Source organism: Apus apus, chromosome 1 (assembly GCF_020740795.1).
Source record: "Apus apus isolate bApuApu2 chromosome 1, bApuApu2.pri.cur, whole genome shotgun sequence".
NCBI lineage: Eukaryota > Metazoa > Chordata > Aves > Apodiformes > Apodidae > Apus > Apus apus.
In genome coordinates this window covers 132,518,725-132,538,646 of record NC_067282.1, presented here as the reverse complement: position 1 = coordinate 132,538,646, position 19,922 = coordinate 132,518,725, and the positions used below count along the sequence as shown (strand labels likewise).

General features: G+C 41.4%; 1 protein-coding gene across 2 annotated transcripts in view; it reads left to right on the top strand.

Annotated features, from left to right (window-relative positions):
• The first annotated feature begins 3,653 nt into the window (after window positions 1–3,653).
• TTLL12 (tubulin tyrosine ligase like 12) overlaps window positions 3,654–19,922 on the top strand; it is a 28,400-nt gene continuing 12,131 nt past the window's right edge. For both annotated transcript variants that reach the window (XM_051641839.1, XM_051641756.1), the window contains exons 1-6: window positions 3,654–3,801; window positions 10,340–10,515; window positions 12,175–12,373; window positions 14,264–14,423; window positions 15,058–15,191; window positions 18,315–18,391. In XM_051641839.1, the coding sequence (XP_051497799.1) occupies window positions 3,682–3,801; window positions 10,340–10,515; window positions 12,175–12,373; window positions 14,264–14,423; window positions 15,058–15,191; window positions 18,315–18,391 (866 nt within the window). In that variant the 5' untranslated portion in view covers window positions 3,654–3,681. The remainder of the gene's footprint in view (window positions 3,802–10,339; window positions 10,516–12,174; window positions 12,374–14,263; window positions 14,424–15,057; window positions 15,192–18,314; window positions 18,392–19,922) is intronic.

Sequence of the window (19,922 nt, the reverse complement as noted above, 5' to 3'; positions counted from 1 at the left end):
TGTTGCAAATTGAATTGCGTGCTTTTTTGAAATGTAATTTTTTATTTTGTGTTTACAGCTTTATTTATGCTCTCCTCCTTCTGACAGAGGTTCAGCTTCTAGCCATGGCATATATAGACATCTTTTCTACAGCTGTACATGCAGCATTTGTGTACAGATACATGCCAAGACATCACTGGAGTTCCAAGCCCTGAGCTGATAACCCCACATCTGTCTGAGCCTTACATGGCTCATCACAGAGTCATGTCCACAGCCTCTGCACAGGTTCCTTGCCAGGTGAGTGCAAAACACAGTCCATGTAGCAAAAGCTACACACAGTCATTGCTATTCTGATGCAGAATAATACATTTTGCTTTCTTATAACAGCATCTATGAGGTTTTAGCTCACAGATACAGTTATGATAAAGTATTTATGGCAAGTTATGGTCCTCTCATCTAAGCTCCCATTTCAGGTCTCCATGCTTAGAAGTTCTAGTTTTACTGTTGAGGAAGTTGTTTATTTGAAAGCAAATTATTTCATTGATAACAAATTACAGCATTTATTGTAAAATGCACCATAAATATGTCCCCTCATCTCTTTTTTATTATTATGTTAAGGGTCTCTTCTGCCTCTTTCATTGCTACCTCTCCTCCTGAGAAGGTTTCCATTATATGATGCCAAGGAGGAAGGTTCTCACATGGAACAACAGGAAAATCAAGTGGGGAATGCATGTGAGATTTATTGGGATCAGATAGCCATAAACATTTGGAAGAAAGCCCGAAACTGCCAGGCTCACAAAACTTTGTAAAACTCTTGTGTTTGTTGGTGGCAAATGCTGCTTCACATATGCTAATGCATGATAAATTGCTGCTACAGGTCAGGAACCAACTGAGGTAGTGATGGGTAAGTCATTGGGACTGCTGTGACAGAGAGGCACCATGGCTGCAGGGTCTGGCCCCCTAAAACAGTGCCAGAAACCTAAATCCTCTTATTTTAGACTGGGGTAGTGCTAGTAAGCTCAGCCTTGCTGAGAGTTTGTTGCATTCTCTGCAAATACCTATGTAAAGTTACCCATTAAATTTAACAAGCACTTTGCCTGAGTAAGGACTGCATTGTTCAGACACTGTAAATTAGTCACTCTTCCTAACAAAACAATAAGAATAACACACTGTGGTAACTTTTTCTTTACAAAGATTATCCACAAATACCTGCTTTCATAATGAGAGGCTGACAGTGGTATCTCTGGGTTACATCTCTAATCTATGCCATAGAGTGGGAATGATGACAGCTCCTGAAAGCCTCACTATGCAGCTGGCAGCTGAAGCAGTGAACAGAGAGTGGTGAGCTCTGGACTCAGGTTCCTGCTCCAGGAATTATTCCTGTTGTGGCAAACCATTAAAAAAAAGTGGGGTAGGCTGCCAAAGACAGCAGCTGGATAAGATCACATTAGGTAACTGTGGGACAAAGTCAGGGAATAGCCCACTAAGAGTTGCTTCAGTGTCTCAGGGTCTTAATTACTCCCAACCCCAGTGATTCTGCCTGTGTTTTATTACTCTTTGGAGTTTATCAGCAGCAGTGTAGCCTGCCCCCAGACCTGCAAGCTCACCCAAACAGCCTGGAACCAGAGACAGGTGGCTAGTGGCCAGAACTCCTACCCAAACTGAAGTGGAAGTGTAAACAAGGACTGAAAATGCACCTGCCTACACTTGAGAACACCCATTATGTAAATCTCATGTTGGAGCAGGATCATGTTCCCCTTACCTCTGGAGAGGGCATGATCAGTGTGGCACTACTGAACAAAGAAATGAAAATACATCCCACTTTTCTTACTTGGTCTGTCTAGGGGAAAAAAGACTGACTTTTTTTTTTTTTTTTAGATAATTAAAAAGTTTGACTTCACTATAAAATTATTATGTATTTTCTGGGAACTTTCTTATTTTTATGGCGTCAGCTGCCAAAAAAAGAAGCAAACAATCAACCAGTTCAAATTAGCAGCAGTAAACACTCCTGACTTCCCAACTGGAGACAACATTTAGTGTAGCGAGGAAAATCTATGCAAAAAAACAAGTTGTTTAACTTGATATCCTTGACATAGACTGCACAAAACTGTATCATGCGTGTATATATAACATGCCACCAGGTATTGAGTCAATGGCAAAAACAGAAATGAGGGAAGGGTGGCACTGGGAACCTCTTTGGTAAGCAGGATCCCCATGAGGAGTGGCAAGTGATCTGATTTCCACATTTTATAAAACTAGAGCAAGATCACCACCACAGCCTCCTTCTCCAAACCACAATATTAGCAAAAATGTCCCCGAACTCACAGTAGCATGGCAGCAACCCAGTCAAGGAACACTGGAAATACAACTATTTTTTGATCTCTGGCTATTTAATCAGGTAGGTCTCCTTAGTAAGAGCCTAGTAAAGCCTTTATGCTGGGCAAGTGTGGGAACACAGCACAGGGTGAGGCAGACACAGGCTCAGGCAAAAAAGGAAGATTTGCCTGCATTTACTATTCAGATACCCAACCTGCAGATTGTGCTAGGTCTTCAGCTGCAGAACAATGATGTGCAGCTACAGCACGTAGGCATAATTTTTATTTGTCCCTGTGCCTGGCCAAACTATTGCAGCACTTTGTAGACCCTGCCCTTGATAACTCTGATATGTTGGATAGGGCTTTGAGCAACCTGGTCCAGTGGGAGGTGTCCTTGCTCACGGCCTGGGGGTTGGATCTAGATGATCTTTAAGGTGCCTTTCCTACCCCAACCAGTCTGTGATTCTATGTGGAGAGAGGGATTGCTGCTCTGGGTAGTTATATTGGACACCAGTCCAGCAACTCCAGATAGGACAGTGAGCAAAGAGGTGTTTCTTCAACATGGCATGCATGTACGTTATCCACTGACTGCACTCTATTAATTTGAGGCTTTCTTGACCAGCTGCTGACCCTACATACCTGTTTCTAGAACCTGCCCTAGTCACTTCCAGGACTGTAGGGCCCTCCCAGCACGGTAACGTGCTGCCAGCAGGAGCAGCGTTGCTCAGATCCCAGGTTGATTTGGGAAGAGGCTGGCAGGAAAAGCAGTTGCCACAGTGCCTGGAGCAGACAATCTGGAGAAGCAGCAGTTCAGGTGCCCTCAGCAGCAGCTCTCAGCTAGCCACGGCAGCAGGCACAACAAAGCCCCAGCCTGCGCTTCAAGCAGCTGCCAGCGCCAGGTGCCTTGCTTTTGCTCTTGTAGCTTTGTGACCACACCTGAGTTGAGAACAGATCTACCAGTCATGTTCAGGGAGCCTCAGGTTAAACGGGTTTAGGCTCTTCCCTACAAAATCTGAGAAGGAATGGATTTTCTTAGAAATGTCTTCTGAGCAACCCGAGGAAAAAACCAATAACAACTGGGAAGCCACCTCCCTGCTACAGGCAGCTGCGAAGAACACACCTCCCTGTCACACTGACAGACGTTTGTGAGAGGCCTGATGCCAAGATTCACTTAGAAATTATTCAATAAAATAAAAGCTTCGACTTCGAAAAGGACCGGCAGGGACGGCGCTTCCCGCGGCGGGGCGGTGACCGGACCCCCGCCCTGCCCCTCCTGAGGGGAACGGCCGCCCCCAACCGCCTCCAACCGCCGCCCCCAACCGCCGCGCCAGGCCCCGCCCCCCACACCCGGCATCCTCCGGCCTGCGGGGAGCGGCGGGCACCGGCCATGTCGGGGGACACGGAGGAGGAACTGGCGGCCTTCCTGGCCCTGCACGGTGCTGCCCTCCGCGCCTCCAGGGTCCCGACGCTCTACTGGGAGAGCCTGTGCCGCAAGCTGCGCGGCGAGGTGGGTGGCTGTGGGCTGGTGCCGCTGGGAACGGCGCGGAGGGAAGCTCGGTTCCCCCGCCCCTGGCCTCCCGCGGTGCTTCCCGCCGTAGAGGCTTCCCTGGACATCCGTGGCAGGGCGTAGGGACCCTTCTCCTCCCTTTCTTGGGTGGGAAGCAGCCCCGCCACGGTGAGGGGAGGGTGGGGGGCTCTCCTGACGCGCTCCGGGGGAGCGGGTCCCCCTCTGGCAGCCGGGGTGAAGGAGAGAGCCAAGAGGTTGCTCTGTAGGGGAGGGTGGGAGAAGCTTCGTCCCGGTCGTGTTACTGCAGCTTGAGACTGTAAAAGAGATTAGGTGTATTGTGTGTATCTCATTTCGTCTTATTGTTGTCAGCGTAGAGCTTGAAAGCGTTTGGGGATTCTGGTAACTGGAGATCCAGTGTTGGAGAGCATTGATGGATACGTGCTAAGGCATTCAGACCTTTTTACCAAAGAGGAATTGAGAAAAGCAACAGTGGTAGTAGTAAAGTTAAGATGTTGTCATGTGTTGTTGTGTTATGGTTTGGCTTGACTTTTATCCGATCTTTTTTTTTTTCCCTCTGTTCTCATCACTTCCACATGGGTCTACCCTGTTATCAGTCATTCATAACAGTGCAGGGCTAACTCTATCAGCTCATCTTGTGTATGCATGAGTTGCTTCTCTCTGGATGTGTTCTGGAGTGGCTTTGTCCTGTTGCTTTGATTATTTATTCCCGATCTGAGGAAAAGTCGTTCATCTCTTGCAGAGACTGGTGATAGTGATAGAAAAACCTTCTGGCAATAGCTAAAACAGTCACAGTGTGAGGGCTGCCTGTAGAGCGTTTCAGAACAACAGTGCTGTATGTCTTTTTCAGGCCCAGTTTTGGGCAAGTTCTAAGCTTTTGCAGAATCCCCACTCAGATGCAGTTACATAAATTTTGGGGACATTGATCTTTGTGAGCCTTTTTGAGTTCCCCTGTCATAGCCTTGCCCTGGCAGCATAGAGACCATCCCTTTGCAGGGGCTGGGTGTGTTTCAGCTGAAGCTCATACCAGGAGTTTCTGGTCCTGGCCTTGAGCTAAAAGGAGAATGGGAGCACAGGCACACTCCAGAATGGATAATCCCTTTTCACTGATATTTTTAGCAACCATCCTCTTGATCCCTGGAGATCTGTGATGAGAAGTTGAGGAAAGGAGTCATTGTGGATAAAGAGCTTGTAAAGATACAGTCTGCATTTGGATTTTTATTTTTTTTTTCTTTTCATTTTTGCACATAGCCATCCTCAGGGGTGAGGAAAGCAGTCTTGGATTTGTTGCAGTAAAGAAACTAGAAACTGAGGCAGGAAAGAGACACAACCTGAAACTAGTTGTCTGGAGACTTGAGGGTGCTCCAGGGAGTCTGGAGGAGTTTACCTGAAGAAGGAAATAAGAATGAGGTGAACTTTCAGTCCTGGAGAGAAAAAGAGATCTGATGGGAACCTCAAGGTAGGAGGAGAAAAGAAAACTAGCCATGGGGTGCAGGAGGGTGTGATGAGCAGTGGAGAAGCAAGCAAGATGGGATAAGTTTGAGCAGGAGGTGTAGGTCAGTGGGGAAAGAGAGGGGACTGTAGTTTAACACACATGTACAAAGTAAACTAATTTCTACTTACTTTAATTATTCTTTTCCCTGTCTCAACTTTAAAGTTGGGACAACATGGAGTCATAGCAAGTCATGAAATAATCTGAGTGTTTATAGCACATACAGTCAGGAAGGGTCCAACTATGTTGCTGCTGTTTTCCAACTGTTGTGTGTCTGGTACTGCTAATAACTGGAATATGTGTGTGTAACAGAGAAAATAAATCTACGTTGACTCAAACATATCCCCAGTCACAAACTCCCTGTTGTATTATACCTCTCTCAACAAGCATGTGTGCAAGTAACTTGGAGAAGGGCATATCTTCTGCTGTACTTAAATAGGAAGGAGTGAAAAGGGATGTACTGGAACACAGTGACACAGAGGACAGTATAAAGATTATAAGGAAACTCAAAGTTGCAAGCTGTTGCATTGCTATATACCAGTGTTATGAAGCTGGAGGTAGCTGGCAAACTTTGGAATTGTCCTGTGACATAATGCAGACTTAAGGTTTGTGTTCTGTGGCTGAAACCCTTGCACGTTACCAACTTTGTTGGGGGGTGTGTGAAATTTAAAAGGTAAGATAGAGTGAGGAGACCCTAGTCCTGATCCTTTTACAGAGGCTGGGATGGAGAAAGGGTGGATGAAGAAAGCACATGCCCTAAGGTGGCAGGCAGCTCCTTCTGTTTCATTTTGCTTCCAGCAGTGGCTGGGTGTGTTCTTTTGTAATAAGTGTTCCAGTGTGTGTGGAGAGAGAGATTTAATTATTTCAATGTGCTTAGGAAGATAAATTAGACCGCTGATGGTGCTTGTCTCCACTGTTGCAGCTTCTGGCTGTTATCTAGAAGAAGGGCAGAAGGTCATGGAGAAGAAGGGACTGTCCAGAGAAAATTGCTGTGAGGAATGGGATGAGCTCTTGAGGAGGTAGAGAGCTACAGTACCTTACTTAGAACTGGATAATGTGGAGTGGCTGGAGGAGCAGCAGTAAAGAAAGCAAAGGAGGTGAAGAGAAAGGGTGACAATATTTTGGGAGTATGCATAATAAAGAATAACTGGAGAAAAAAATAAGGAAAAAAAAAAGTGCAACCTGGAGCTTGAAATGAGTTTCCTTGCTTCATGTGTGAAGGTAGGAGGATTTTTTCATTTGTCCTAACCTGTTGCAAAGATTAGAACTTTCTAACATTGAACTTGGAATATTTGCATCCATAATACAGATAAAAATCTCTTTTACATCAGTACCTCTAGAACCCAGCCCAGGCAGCTGTTTTCCACCACAGACACATGCTTCAACATACAGAATAAATGCAGTCACCCTCCTATGTGTACGTTAAAGCCTGCAAGAGAAGTGGAGGGTTGTTTTTTTCCCATTTATCTTGAGATCTGCTGGGGCACTTTTCCTTCTGAGAGCATTATGTAACCATGAATTAAATTGGTTTGCTTGTTCAAAACATGGTATCTCTATTAGATCAAGAAACCTGTTTTTATTTATTTGGTTTGCATTTGGCATACATGTCTGTTGGGAAGGAAGCTTTTCTGCATTTTTGGCAGAAACTTGAAAAACAAAACACATACATGTGTAATAATTTACTCTAAACACAAAAATTCTGATTCCAATGTAACAATTGTTTCTTCTGTTACTGGAGAAACCGTGCGTAGTCTGGTTATAAGCCTGGGAAATGCATCCAATTTTATTAATAGTATTGTTGTTTTTTTTCTCTTCCAGTCATATGCTAAGTTACGTGGCAGGCTTCTGAGTATTGCAGCATGATATATGTGGCCCCAAGATGTCGCTGGCAAAGGGCTACATAGTGTTTCATCCTGGTTAGAAATGAAGGCTTTTAATTAATGACTAGGAGGAATGCAGCATGTTCAATACTACTAGACTTAAGCTTCAGAACAGGAGAGGACAGGCTCTTGCTCAGACTCTACCTGAGGCCTTCAAAGCAGTTTGCATAGTGCCTAAAAGTAATTTGTTCAAGATCCCTGTGTGTGGTAGTTGTCATGACATGTGCCTGCTTTGCTATCACATTCTCTGGTTCATTACGTTTGTTCAGTTGGAACTGCACCTGAGTTTAAGAAGGAGTGATTTTGCCCAAGCATGTTTTACTTTCAAAGAGTTGTGCCACTGAAATGCATGTTTTTTGCTGTCTTCTAGAGTCTGTTACTCTGCTGGGGTACTTAATGCAAGCTCTACCTATTCTGTTTCAAGGAAGATGTTATACTTTTCAAATTGGTGGCATGATCTTACCCAGCTGTTTTGTTCTTAAGTAGCTAAAGATGTCTTTTATGGAGTGGCTGCATTAGTAGTTTTACAGTGTGACAGACCCTCTCAAAGGGAGGGAGAGAGGAGGACAACAGTGTTGCGTCCACCTCAACAGGCTGTGTACACACTGCAAACCAGGCACTTCTGCCAAACCTGTCAGTTCACTACTGAACTGTTTGCATTGCCAATTACAAATTTCAACGAACAACAAAAAAACTCACAAAAAAACACTGGTTAAGTTGTTCTTGAGTTGCTGTTCCAAGAAGCATGATTGCTTCAGATGAGAAATACACCCAGTTAACTTTTTAAATGTTATAAATCCTCAAGGATATTATTTATTCTTGCTTAAAATACCAAAAAGGTATTAAAAGTAGAGTTTTTGCTGACTGCAACTGCTACAGTCTCATGCAACTGATGCTGTATTGGAGGGAGAGGTCACAAGTTTGTCTTAGAAGATCTGGAGTTCCTTCATTTTTAAGTTCTGTGTTGATACTTAATAAAATATAAAGCAAACACCTTCCCTTAGTTGTAGAAAGACTTGATATTAACATTCATCATGGATGTTCGGTGAATGGGTGGAACCTGTGGCAAGTGAAGGCTAATCTCTGAGTCACTAGCTGGCTCACATCACAGAATCCCCGCTCTTACACACTCTTTCAGACAAAATGTCAAGTGTTGAAAGCATACATAGTGCTGTACGGTAGCAGGTGTGAAGTGGACTCTAGTGAATCACATTGTGGTTTTAGTTTTCTAATGACTGCTAGTCACTTAGCTGCTCTTTCTTCTGCTAGCTAATTACCTTGATGAGGACACCTCTTGATCCAGCACCACTTCAAGGAGGAGTGAAATGTGTGTGCTCTGATGCACACGCTTGTCATGGACTGAGTTTTGCACTTGTGAGGTGAGCCGTATCAGGGAGCTGATTCCAGGGTTAGCTGGGAGCTAACCTGATGAATAAAAATTGTAAGCACCATTGACAGCTGCACAAGGAGGGACTCTTCCTTTTGTTGAGACATGCCTGTGGTTACCTCAGCTTAGAATGGCTACGAATTGTCTCTGCTTGGGTTGCATGTACCTAAATAAATGGTGGTGGTTACTCATGTAAGAAACAGCAAGAGGTCATGATACTAGTTACTGTTCAGTAATGTTATCCTCTTCTAGCAAAACTGGAAAACTAAGAATAAATTAGATTTGCTATCTGTTTTGATGCCTGCTGAAGCAGATGATATTAAGTTAGTTTCTAATTTTTAAGAATAGGTGTATTTTTAATCTCCAGTGAGGTTGTTGAGAAAGTAATTTTCTTTACCTTCAGAAGAATGTCTATGGCGACTTTGCCAACACATTGTTGGCAGTGTCTTTTTCTTACCCCCAGCCCAAAGGAAAATGCCAACCCCAGATCCTGAGAAAGTAGTTTAAGGTACTTCGCTCGAATCTGGTCTATGGTATCATACTGTGGCTTAAGGTCTGAAGGAGGTGGTGTTTCCTCACTGTGTTCCTCCCTTGCTAGCTGTCGTTGGGCAGCTGTGTCATTTCTCTAGGTGGCCTTGCTTTACAGTTGTGGAGTTGATTTCTTCCCCTCCTTATTGAGGCTCAACAGAAATAATTATCCTCAAGTAATGCTCACTTGAACAAATAAAAGCTTGTCACTACCTCTGGAACTATACAGCTAATACGTTGTCAATATCTGGAAGTAATGACTTCTAATAATGTGGCATCAGAGGCTAGGTGAACCTGTGCTTGACATGTTAAATCAGTAACTCTAGAGGTCACAATTTTAGGTCTTCCTGGTACTTTCTGGTGAGATTAGATTGAGACAAAGGATTTGTTTGCTCCTGCCTGATTCATTGTCAGCGACTTAATGAAATAACCCCCTCTGAAAACATTTGAAAAGTTTTCTGAGATTTTACACATTTCTTTCTTTTTAAAAGCACCTGCTCAGTTTGAAATCTTGAAAGTTGCTAGCAGAGTTGTGGTTTTGCAAAAGATATGCAAACCAACCATTTGCCAAGTTTTTGATAGGAACCTTTTGTAGTGACCTACTTAATTTATGTAGGTTCTAGATCAAGGAGTTGTCTGGAGTAGGCAAGAATGCAAACAAATCCCTTTCAGCACATCAGTAGAGGAAAGTGTATAGACCTTAAATTGCAGCACTCTGAGGAACCTCCCAACTCATCCAGAGGTGAGTGAACATGGTCAGTTCCTTGTTGAGGGAAAGAAGAGAAGGGGGAAACATGCTGAGATTTCTTGACTTTTTCAAAACATGAGTGATAAAAGCTCTCTTTCTTCAGGGGCCTTAATGTACTTCAGTACGGTTGTGTAGTCTGGATATACTTGCTTTTGCAGGTCTTAAATTGCTGATTTTAGCAAAGATATTCTGTTTTCAGCTTCTAGAATTCTGTGTGAGATAAACTAGCAGATAAACTAGATGATCATCCAAAGAAACCAACAAAGCTTCCTGCCAATATTAACTAAAGAAACTTCCCAAACAAACATCTCTATTAGAATGTGAAAGAATAAATACCATTATTCATTTTACTGTTAAGTTTAGAATGCCAATTTTAATTGAGTTGCGGGCCAGAATTGTCTGTAAGTGCCTTCCAGTGTTGCATTATGCAAATCAGGGTACTGCCTCAACAAACTTCTTGATATTTTGTGCACTTTCAATCTCAGATATTTGATGCTGGAGACTACTTCGGTATAATGCAAGTAGAAGAGGTGGATGAGGAGGAAGAAGGTGATGAAGAAATGGAAGAAGAATTTAAAAAGAAACCAAATCCTGGAAATGAACCTTGTTTCAAAGTTATTGTAACAAATGAGAACGGGCTTCAAGCATCCAATCCCAATAGGTGAGTAGTAATTTCATAACAAGAGTTGTGGTCTTAAACCATAAATGATATGTACAGTTTGCTCTAAAACTTTTTGATCCTGTTCAAAAATCCTGTTTTCTTACTACAAGACATAGCTGCCTGTTTGAAGAAAGATTCATGCTTTGAGGCACATCTTCCAAAGGCTGAATGGGACAACTCTACATTACCAGCAAATGTTTTCAGAGGGAGTTATTTCATTAAGTCGCTCACAATGAATCAGGCAGGAGCAAACAAATCCTTTGTCTCAATCTAATCTCACCAGAAAGTATCAGGAAGACCTAGAATTGTGACCTCTAGAGTTACTGATTTAACATGTCAAGCACAGGTTACCTAGCCTCTGATGAAGATTTAAGCACAGTTTTGGTCAGTTCTACTCAACTTATTTTGCCAGAACTTTCATACTTCTTAGGTCTTAGGTAAACATACAAAGTCTAAGAATCTCAATTTAGCCTTGGTGAGTAAAAGCAACATAGAGCATAGGTAACTGCCGTTATATGCCTTCTTTAACTTGAGTAATTGCCTTTCTAAATCTGAGAACACACTTAAATTATAAAGTTTACAACTGCTCCTGTGATAATCTTGTGCTTCCCTGCAGCATTCAAAGGTGTGGGAATGTAGGAGCAGAACACCAGCGCACCTATTTTCAAACAGATTTCCAAAGACCTTGACTGTAGCATTCTCTGGAGTCTTTAATTTTAAAATTAGATGACGTTTCTACTGTATATGGAGTCTGAGATACAATAATTGTTTGAGGTTACTCAATTTACACTACAGCTGACATGTTTTTAGCATTCTGAAGTATGGTTGGTGGGGTGGTTTTGTTTTGTTGGGGTTATTTAGCAAGTATAATCCAGATTCCTCTCTGACTTGGTTCAGTAAGAGCATATTACGAAAATGTCAAGAAGCCTTCTGTTTGAATAACTATGTTTTTTGTAAAAATCATGCAGCCTAAACAAGGGTTACGTTTGTCAAGGGAAGCTGAGCCAGTTGTGTATGATTTGTTTTGGATAAGATTGGTAATTCATTTTCTTTTAAAACAATGTTTTTTTTCCAAAAGACCTGAGGGAGGATGGGTGGAGGTAAACATCCCCAAAAACACGCAATCAAGATAACTTAAAACTTAATCTTTTTTTTTTTTTAATAGCAAATTATTCAAGCCATGGATGATCAGATCTCTCCACCTAGTTTTACAGATGATGGTAGATGTCACAGAGCTTGTGTCTAACAAGATCCTTGAATACTTTTGCAAAATAATGTATTGTTTTCCTTCTTCAGGCAAGAATATCAGGTTGATGCAGTTGAGTTAATGATTAAAAGGGAAGAAACTCTTGTGTTCCTAGCCTTAAAGGGAACTAGGCTTACAGAGTGTCCTGTTCTGTTTTTGCTCCTTGTTTTTGTGGAGATACTAATGCACAATAAGCTTTCTGTCAAAAAAACAGTTTGTAAGTTAGTACTGGGAAGTTGTTCCTAACCTGTAATGTTACAATGTGTACTCTGGCAGTGAGCACTCTTGTTTGGGAGTAAGAGAAGATTTAGTTATCAAACCATCTGCAAGGAACTGTAGCTGTTATTTACAGAATGTTTGGGTATGTATGTGTAAAAATATGCTGTTGTAATGAAACCAAAATTCTCTCTAAGCATTTTCCTCATCGACCACGCCTGGACGTACCGCGTTGATCATGCCCGCCAGCAGCTGCTTCATGTACCCGGCTTACTGCACAGGATGACAAATCTCATGGGAATCGACTTTCATGGAGAGATCCCAGATGAGGGCAGTATTGAACAAGTATTACAGGAAATGTGGAAATACAATCAGACCTACCAGCTTTCTCAAGGGGTAAGTCTCTGTCACCATTTGACTCTGGTTTGACAACAACTCTCTCGATCCCCTCCCCCTCCCACCCAGGTAGGGAAGGAGAGAGAGAAAAAGAGAGAGACTTGGCTGGATTGAAAACTAAACTACACAGCTTTAATTAAACACTGATGATAAAAGAAAATATATGCAATTATATAAAAATATGTTCAGATATGTGCAAAAGCCTCTCGCTCCCCCCCACCCCCAGCAACTCCCACAGCATCTCCTGAGCTGGAACAGTCCTGAGAAATCCCAGAGCTGCTGGAGAGAGCACAGAGTGATGAGGGTCAGAAGAGCTCGAGCCTGGGGGTCGACAGGGATGGATAGATGGTGTCCTCTCTGGATGCCAGCCATGGATAGAAGAGAAGGGAAGAAGAAGCAGGAAGGAAGTTGTCTTCTGTCATCTCTGACCTTTCTCTGAGCATATGTAGATATATGGAATGGAATATCTCTGGCCAGTTTTGCTGTCTAACTCATCCTCCAATGGGGGGGTCATAGATCTCCCCGTAGTGTCTGAGCCAGCAGAGTAAAAGGTGTGACCTTGAAGACCCAGCAGTTAGAAAAAACGTTCCACTGTTATCAGTCTTAGTTGGAACACCCTGCTACTAGTTAAAAGAAAGCTTACTGAAGGAAAAAAAAAAGTAAAAGGAAAATTGGCTTCATCCTGGCTCAAACCAGGACAGTCTCTAAAGCCTTATTAGAATCCTAATAGTTCTGAGCAATCCTGAGTGAAGACATTCACATACAGCTATTAATAAAGATATGTTTTCAATACAAAAAAGGCCCTTTACAGGCATTTCAGAATGAACTTCTGTGTGGAAGAACAAGTGTTATGTAGGTCTAAGATGTATAGCAACTTGCTATAAGCTTTCTGATGAGAACTTTGAGTGGGTTTTTATAGACAAGGGAAGGGTCTGCTGCAAAAGAAAGGGGCTAGAAGGGGAGATCGGCTTGTATGGTATGTGGGTTTATTCTCTTCAAACTTTCTCATATAGAAGGAGATAATCTGTTATGAATCAACTGTCTCACATAAAGTATCAAGCCTGAAAAATCACTGAGAAAGGGATTTGTTGTGCTTGCTTTCTCTTTTTCTTTAGATAAAAGGGAGATTGAAACGGTATCTCTTGATCTTTCTACCCTATGTCTTTGTTTCCCATCTTTTTGCCATGAATGGCTTGTACGTCAGGCGGGATTATGTGTTACCACTTGAAAAGTTAATTCCTGGAAGGCAATTAATGCAACCTGTAGTTGAACTTGTCTTCTTTTCCCTTTGCTAGTACTAGTCTGCCTTAATATCTTAAGTCTGATCTCTGCTCCATTTCTGCATCTGTAAAAAGGCTACCAAGCAATTTAAAGTGTATTCATTCATTTGAGATTTTATCATAACAAGTGTTGCAGGAAGGGGTGCTTTGATGCAACCCAAACATTCTCACAGCAGCTGTTGTTGAAAGAGGCATTTATGCTCTCCTTCACTCTTAAGATGTAAACTTCAGACTCCTTTTGGAAAACTGATTCTTAGAGAAAATGAAGGAAAACTAATCCTACCAAACAGCCTTCTGCTGGTTTAGCTCCCCGAACTGGCCAATTTGGTACAGGAGAAGCAGGTCTTGTAGGCAATAGCATAAGAGAGAGGATGGGGCTGTGCTGTTGAGATGGGAACAGGCTGTTCCCAGCAGCGGCTGGATGCTAGTCTGGCTTAGTCTCAGAGTTGCCTGGATGAGAGTGTTACTCTGTACCTAGCACCTCCTCACCATCTTAGCTCGAGTAGGAAATGGAGAAATGGTGTAGGAGGTGCTTCCAGTGCCTTCTGTCTTGCGGTGCTTTTCTAGCAATTGATATGTTCAGGATGCCTCACTCTCTTTAATTGTACAGACTGCAGAGGAGAAGGTTCCTGTCTGGTACATTATGGATGAATTTGGATCACGCATTCAACATTCAGATCAGCCTAGTTTTGCAACAGCACCTCTGTTTTATATGCCTCAACAAATTGCTTACACTGTTCTCTGGCCTTTGAGAGACCTTGAAACTGGTGGTAAGTGTGTGTCAAGGTTTATTGAGTATTTTTATGCGTGCAATAGAAGATGGGTCATATTCTTACAAAATATGAGCACTTCATTGTAGAGCAAATATTTCAAACCGAAATGACTGTGTATTTTGTAGTGCTATTGAATTAAATTATGGAAGTGCCAGGCACAGAACTTTTTATGTGATAGAGGTCTTTATCAGTCAAAAAATATTGACAGACAACTTAAATCTTGCATGCTGTGTTGGAAACCACTCATTCACTCATCTGAGAATTAAAGAAAAAATGCCTTAAGTTACACATTTGTAGCTTTGAGTCAGCAAGTCAAGTGCTGGAAGTTGAGAGATGCCAGGCCAACGATTTACTCCTGGAATCCTGGTTGGGGAACTGCCTTATGCCCCCAATATGTGAAGAAGTGTCCTGCTGTCTGAGTAAACTGACATGTCAGATGGTTCTGGGCTAATTTTTGCATCCTAAATAATACCCTTTTAAGGTAGTTCTTTAATTATCTCTAATTTTACACTTAAATAACAAAAGTTGTACTGTTAATGGTTCAACTGTCATTTATGTGATATGCCATGGGTAAGATTTTCAGTGGAGAATGAGAGGCAGTTCCTGGAAGGTTCTCCTTGTTTTGCTGCAGATGAAGTGACTCGTGACTATGCTTATGGGGAAGCAGATCGCTTGATCAGGAAGTGTGTTTTGTTACCATGGGTGCCTACCGAAGTGCTGGATGTCAACTCTTTTACTCCAGAGCCATCAGATGAACACTACCAGGTAAAATTTCAACAAGTTCATCTCGTATGTTATCTCTTCTAAGAAGAGAAAGTGTCTAAAAACATTGTGGTGTTCTGATTTTGCTTCTCTTTAGACTTAAAGATTGATTAAGAGTATAGCTGTCAAATAAAAAATACAATTTCAAAGAAAGCATGGTGACACAAGAAATGTCTTAATAATATTTAATTCTTTGAAAACTGAAGAATGCTAGGGGTACTTCATATGGAGTACCTGTCTTCCAGTTAGATATTTGATACATTGTCTAATAGGCTTGCTGATTAGGTTTGTTACTGTAGCACTTCTGGTCAGTCTTGAATTATGGAAGTATTTATTTTAAGGTCTGTCTACTCATTTAATCTCATGGTTTAGAACCATTAAATATTGAAGCAGAGATCATAAGGTCATAGAAGGCCAGGTTGGAAGGGACCTCAAGGATCATCTGGTCCAGCCTTTCTAGGGTGTCTGTCTTTAACTGGAGGACACTGTTGCAAAGTACTGATCAATTTTGTTTTGAGCTCTCCTTTCTACTAATGTTTTGTGATGTTTTAAGGATGTGAAATTAATGTTGTCTGGATCATTATGGACCAAGTCTACATGAGGTTCTTTTTAAAGAAAAATGAAGGATCCTGATGCCTATGAGGGTGCTCTGCTGGCCACAAACAGCATTTCAAATGCAACTTCTAAAGATAAATCTCTACCCCAACTGTTTCTTATGATAGAAGATAGGTAGAAAATGCTGGATCAAGCTTGTAACTAGCAGTATCTAGTCAGAAATTAAGTTAACCTGCTTTTGCTGAAGAAAGGTATACATTCAAAATAGCTAGGCTGTCTCGTAACCTAAGTTAGATTGGTTGGTCAGGATTTTGCATTTTGGAAGAGGGATAGATGTATTTGCATTTACAGATGAGGAGCAACAATGCACCCAGAGTTCATGTCTTATGGGTGTTCCCTTGGCAAAAATGCCTGGATCTCAGATACGGCAAAATTTTGCCTGTGTTTTAACTCTTTTGGGATGATCAATTTGAGTTAAAGAACTATGTATGGCAAATGGGCAAACGGTATGTTTCTTTACCACTACACCTTAAAACATCTCAAAGCATCCTGTGTTTTCTTTGTGTCTCTGCCATCCAGCTGTTGAGAAAATACGACAAATATTTATTACCAACAGAGCTTTTTTTACACTTCAATGTTTAGTTCTTCACTAGGGTCTTAACTGGTGACAGAGCAGTAAAGAATAGCTTAGGGAATAGCACAGCCTTAAACACCAAAAGTGAGATATCTAGAAAGAAATATGTTGCTGACACTTCTCATTCCCATATGTTCACATAAGCAGAGGTACATGCACAAAAAGGTACAGACAACTTCAGAGATCTCTTTACAGCACTGGTATGGCAGCCACCAGTTCTGCAGGGAGATACAATTGTGTGAAAATGTTTCTAAATATTTGTGCAAGTCATACTGTTTCAAAATAATTTGTTGCTATCACTGTACAATTTCTGCAACTGCTTTGTGCAAATAATAATTTGTTGTTAAATGGGCTGTGTTATTTGTTTTTACTATAGCTAAGGCTATTAGATTTCTTATTTGAATTTTCCTTTAAAGAAACCTGAAGGCTTTAGTGTTCTATTTAAAAGAATCAAAGTTGTTACAGCAACATTGTGGCTTAACTTTTACCTGGTTTTTGTTCTGTTACCTAATTCTAGTCTCCAACCCAGACCACAAAGGCTGTAACTTAAACGGTACTATGGGTAATGACGGGGCAGGGATTGCAGAAACCAGTGTCAGGGGAGGCAACTTCTAATGACGTGTCTGGGATGGAGGGAGTATCTCTTGGTGGGACTACAGTAGTTGCTGTTCTGCAGCAGCTCCCTGCATTCAGGTTGCAGAAAAGACAGTAACCAATCCTCTGGTACTGTTCTGAAAATTGTAGTCTTCTCTTAAAAGTGCAGGCTCCCTTCCTATTCTTAGGTGACTGCAGGAAATATTTTCTGTTTGTATCTTCAATTACGATTGTGGTTTTGTTCGCGCTTTCCGGTTACGTATGATTGTATTCCCTGTAACAGCCTGAAAGCTATAGAGGTATGGCTGTGGCTGGGCAGACATTTCACCACTGCAAGTTACCAGGACAGCCTGCAGCAGCTGGAACTCAGGGAGCTGTTGCAGAACAGCAGCTACTTTATCTTCTGAAAATGCACTTCTGTCCCAGAATTTCTGGTTTCTGTGAGCTGTTTCCTTGAGCAGGGTATCAGCAATGATCCTAATGTGCATTTCCTTTTATTGGTCAGAGGTGTGAGATTTTTAAAGCATGTTTAGTGTTGAAGACTGCAAAAAGCCTTTTGTTCATTTTTTACAGGAGCAGAATTAGATTCCAGTCTCCTGTGATTTTATTTTTTTTTAGTTACTGGTAATAAAACATTATGGCTAAATGGTCAGTCTTCCATTTTGTTGGAAATGCAGTCAAGTTGTCTTTTACTGCATATGTGTTTTGGTATTTTGTTTAATGCTTTGAAGAAACATGAGTTTCTCAAGTGTGCTTTGACAGTGTTGGTAAGACCTGGTGTTGAAACTATATTTCTTTATGCTTTTTTACTAATATCCTCTTACCACTGATGCCGTTCTGCTCTAGTACTGACTTTTTTTCTGAGCAGCATATTACACAGCACAGTATGTTTCTGAAAATACAGCTTTGGTGGAATTCACTTGCACCAAAGACAACACACCGAGGAAACATGCAGATGGACTGTCATTTTTACTAAGACTACAAATGCACCTATATATACATATATATATGCATTTAAGTGCTTATATGGAAGTAAGAAATTGCAGAAAATTATCTGTAAAGGTTTACAACTTGAGAAAATTTTAACAGGCTGAACTTCAACAGGCTGTTCCTCATAGAACACTTGGGTGAACATTGGGCCATACAGAATATTTTACTTATAGGTTCTTCTTAAAGATTTTGTTGTTTTTCAGTCACATATTTTATAAGCCAGATTATGCACACTTTAAAATTCAGTTTGGTCTAAGCTGCTGTTCATATCCGCTGAATATTGCAGAGGTTGACCTAAGGCTGCTCATTCATTCTGCCTAATATTAAATATTTGTGTTTTTTTTTTTTTTTAGGCTATTTTAGCAGAAAACAAGGAAAAACTGCCTATAGCAATAAAGCCACCAGTTTATGAGAAAGACAAAGTTTTCAAGTACGTATCTACAAAATCCTTTCTCACCAAGATTAAGTATAATTATTGCAGTGTGCTGAGGTTGAACAGCTTTTTCCAGCGTTGAACAAGAGGCAAGTTGGAAGTTTGTTTAGATGTAGCCACTTGAGATTCTGACACAAGTTGTTCTTGTTGGATTCTTCGGAGTAAATGGCTTGTCACTTACAGAATTAATTGGTTTTTAAATTAGAATATTTTTTTTTTAACTTAAGTGCCACGTTCTGGATGAAGAAAAAGATGTATAATGTTGTAAGACTGTTTTCTCTAAGGAGTGTAACTCAATTATACAAGAAAGACTCCAAGATTTCTCTTCTGCATTATAGCATGTATGTCCATAGGGGTACATGTACTGCTCTGTGATTGTAACAGGCTGTTCCCCTTCAGATTGCCAAACAGGAATTTTGTCAAAACCAGGGACATTTTAAGTTGGATAAGTCAGTTGTGCCTGACTACAAAAATGGAGTGCATGGTGTTAAAATATTTAGGAAGAAAGCTGGGAGAACATGGCAAAATAAGAGCTTTTTATGAGCCAAAGTGGTGGTACTGCATGGGTAGACTGCCTTATTACTAGTTTTATTCCAGAAGAACACACTTCTATGTAGCATTTCTAAGAGTTCCACTCCACAGTGTTTGTAGTCTTGACTGTGGAATCATTCTTGCTTGCAATATTTTGCTTAAGGGATGAGATTAGGCTAAAAGGTATTTGGTAGGCATACTCGCATCCCAGCTTCTTGTGTTGAGGGGGTTTGTTATTCACCAGATTAACTTTGCTTGAGAAGAACTACTGAAAATCAGAGCCACTCTGAGTTGAGAGGCATTTGTTAACTTGCTCAGTGATAGTCTAGATTTCATTACGCAGTTGAAAACTGGTTACAAGAATGTGAGGAGAAGCAAAAGCTATTTTTTCATCCAGGGTACTTGACTCTATTTCAGATAATATATTCAAAGCTAGATGCATTATAATAAAAATGGAAAGAAACAATGAGAAAGTTGAGAAATGTCAACTTATTTTTCACTGCTACCTCTTTATTTTGCATCTTATCTTTCAAATGAATGCCATTCACATTAGGGAGGAATGGAGGGTGGGGGAAACAGATGCCAAATCCTTCCTGTCTCATGTCATCAGCACCCTGCCCATGTGCTCCTAAGGGTTTTCCTCTCTTCTTTATCCCATTCCTGTCTGGAGAAGAGAAAGTAGTGCAGGTTAGCCTCCACAGGAGGGAATTTCATTTACTAAAGTTCCTGCAGGAGCAGGGTAGTGTCTCGGGGTCCAGATGGCCTGGTAGGAGTTGCAGTCTTCTGGTGCTGTTGCCATCTTTCGGAGCTTCAGAGGTTTTAAGGCTGTCACCAGGGACAGGCAGATGAGAAATCATGAAGCTGGGTAGTTGAGTGTAGTCTGTTTGTGTATGTGCTCTGTCTTGTATATTGCCAGTGTTCTAGGGAAGTTGGAAGAAATTAAATGCCTGAGGTTGCAGTTTAAAACCTGGCACAAATTTGTAATGACCTTGTTTCC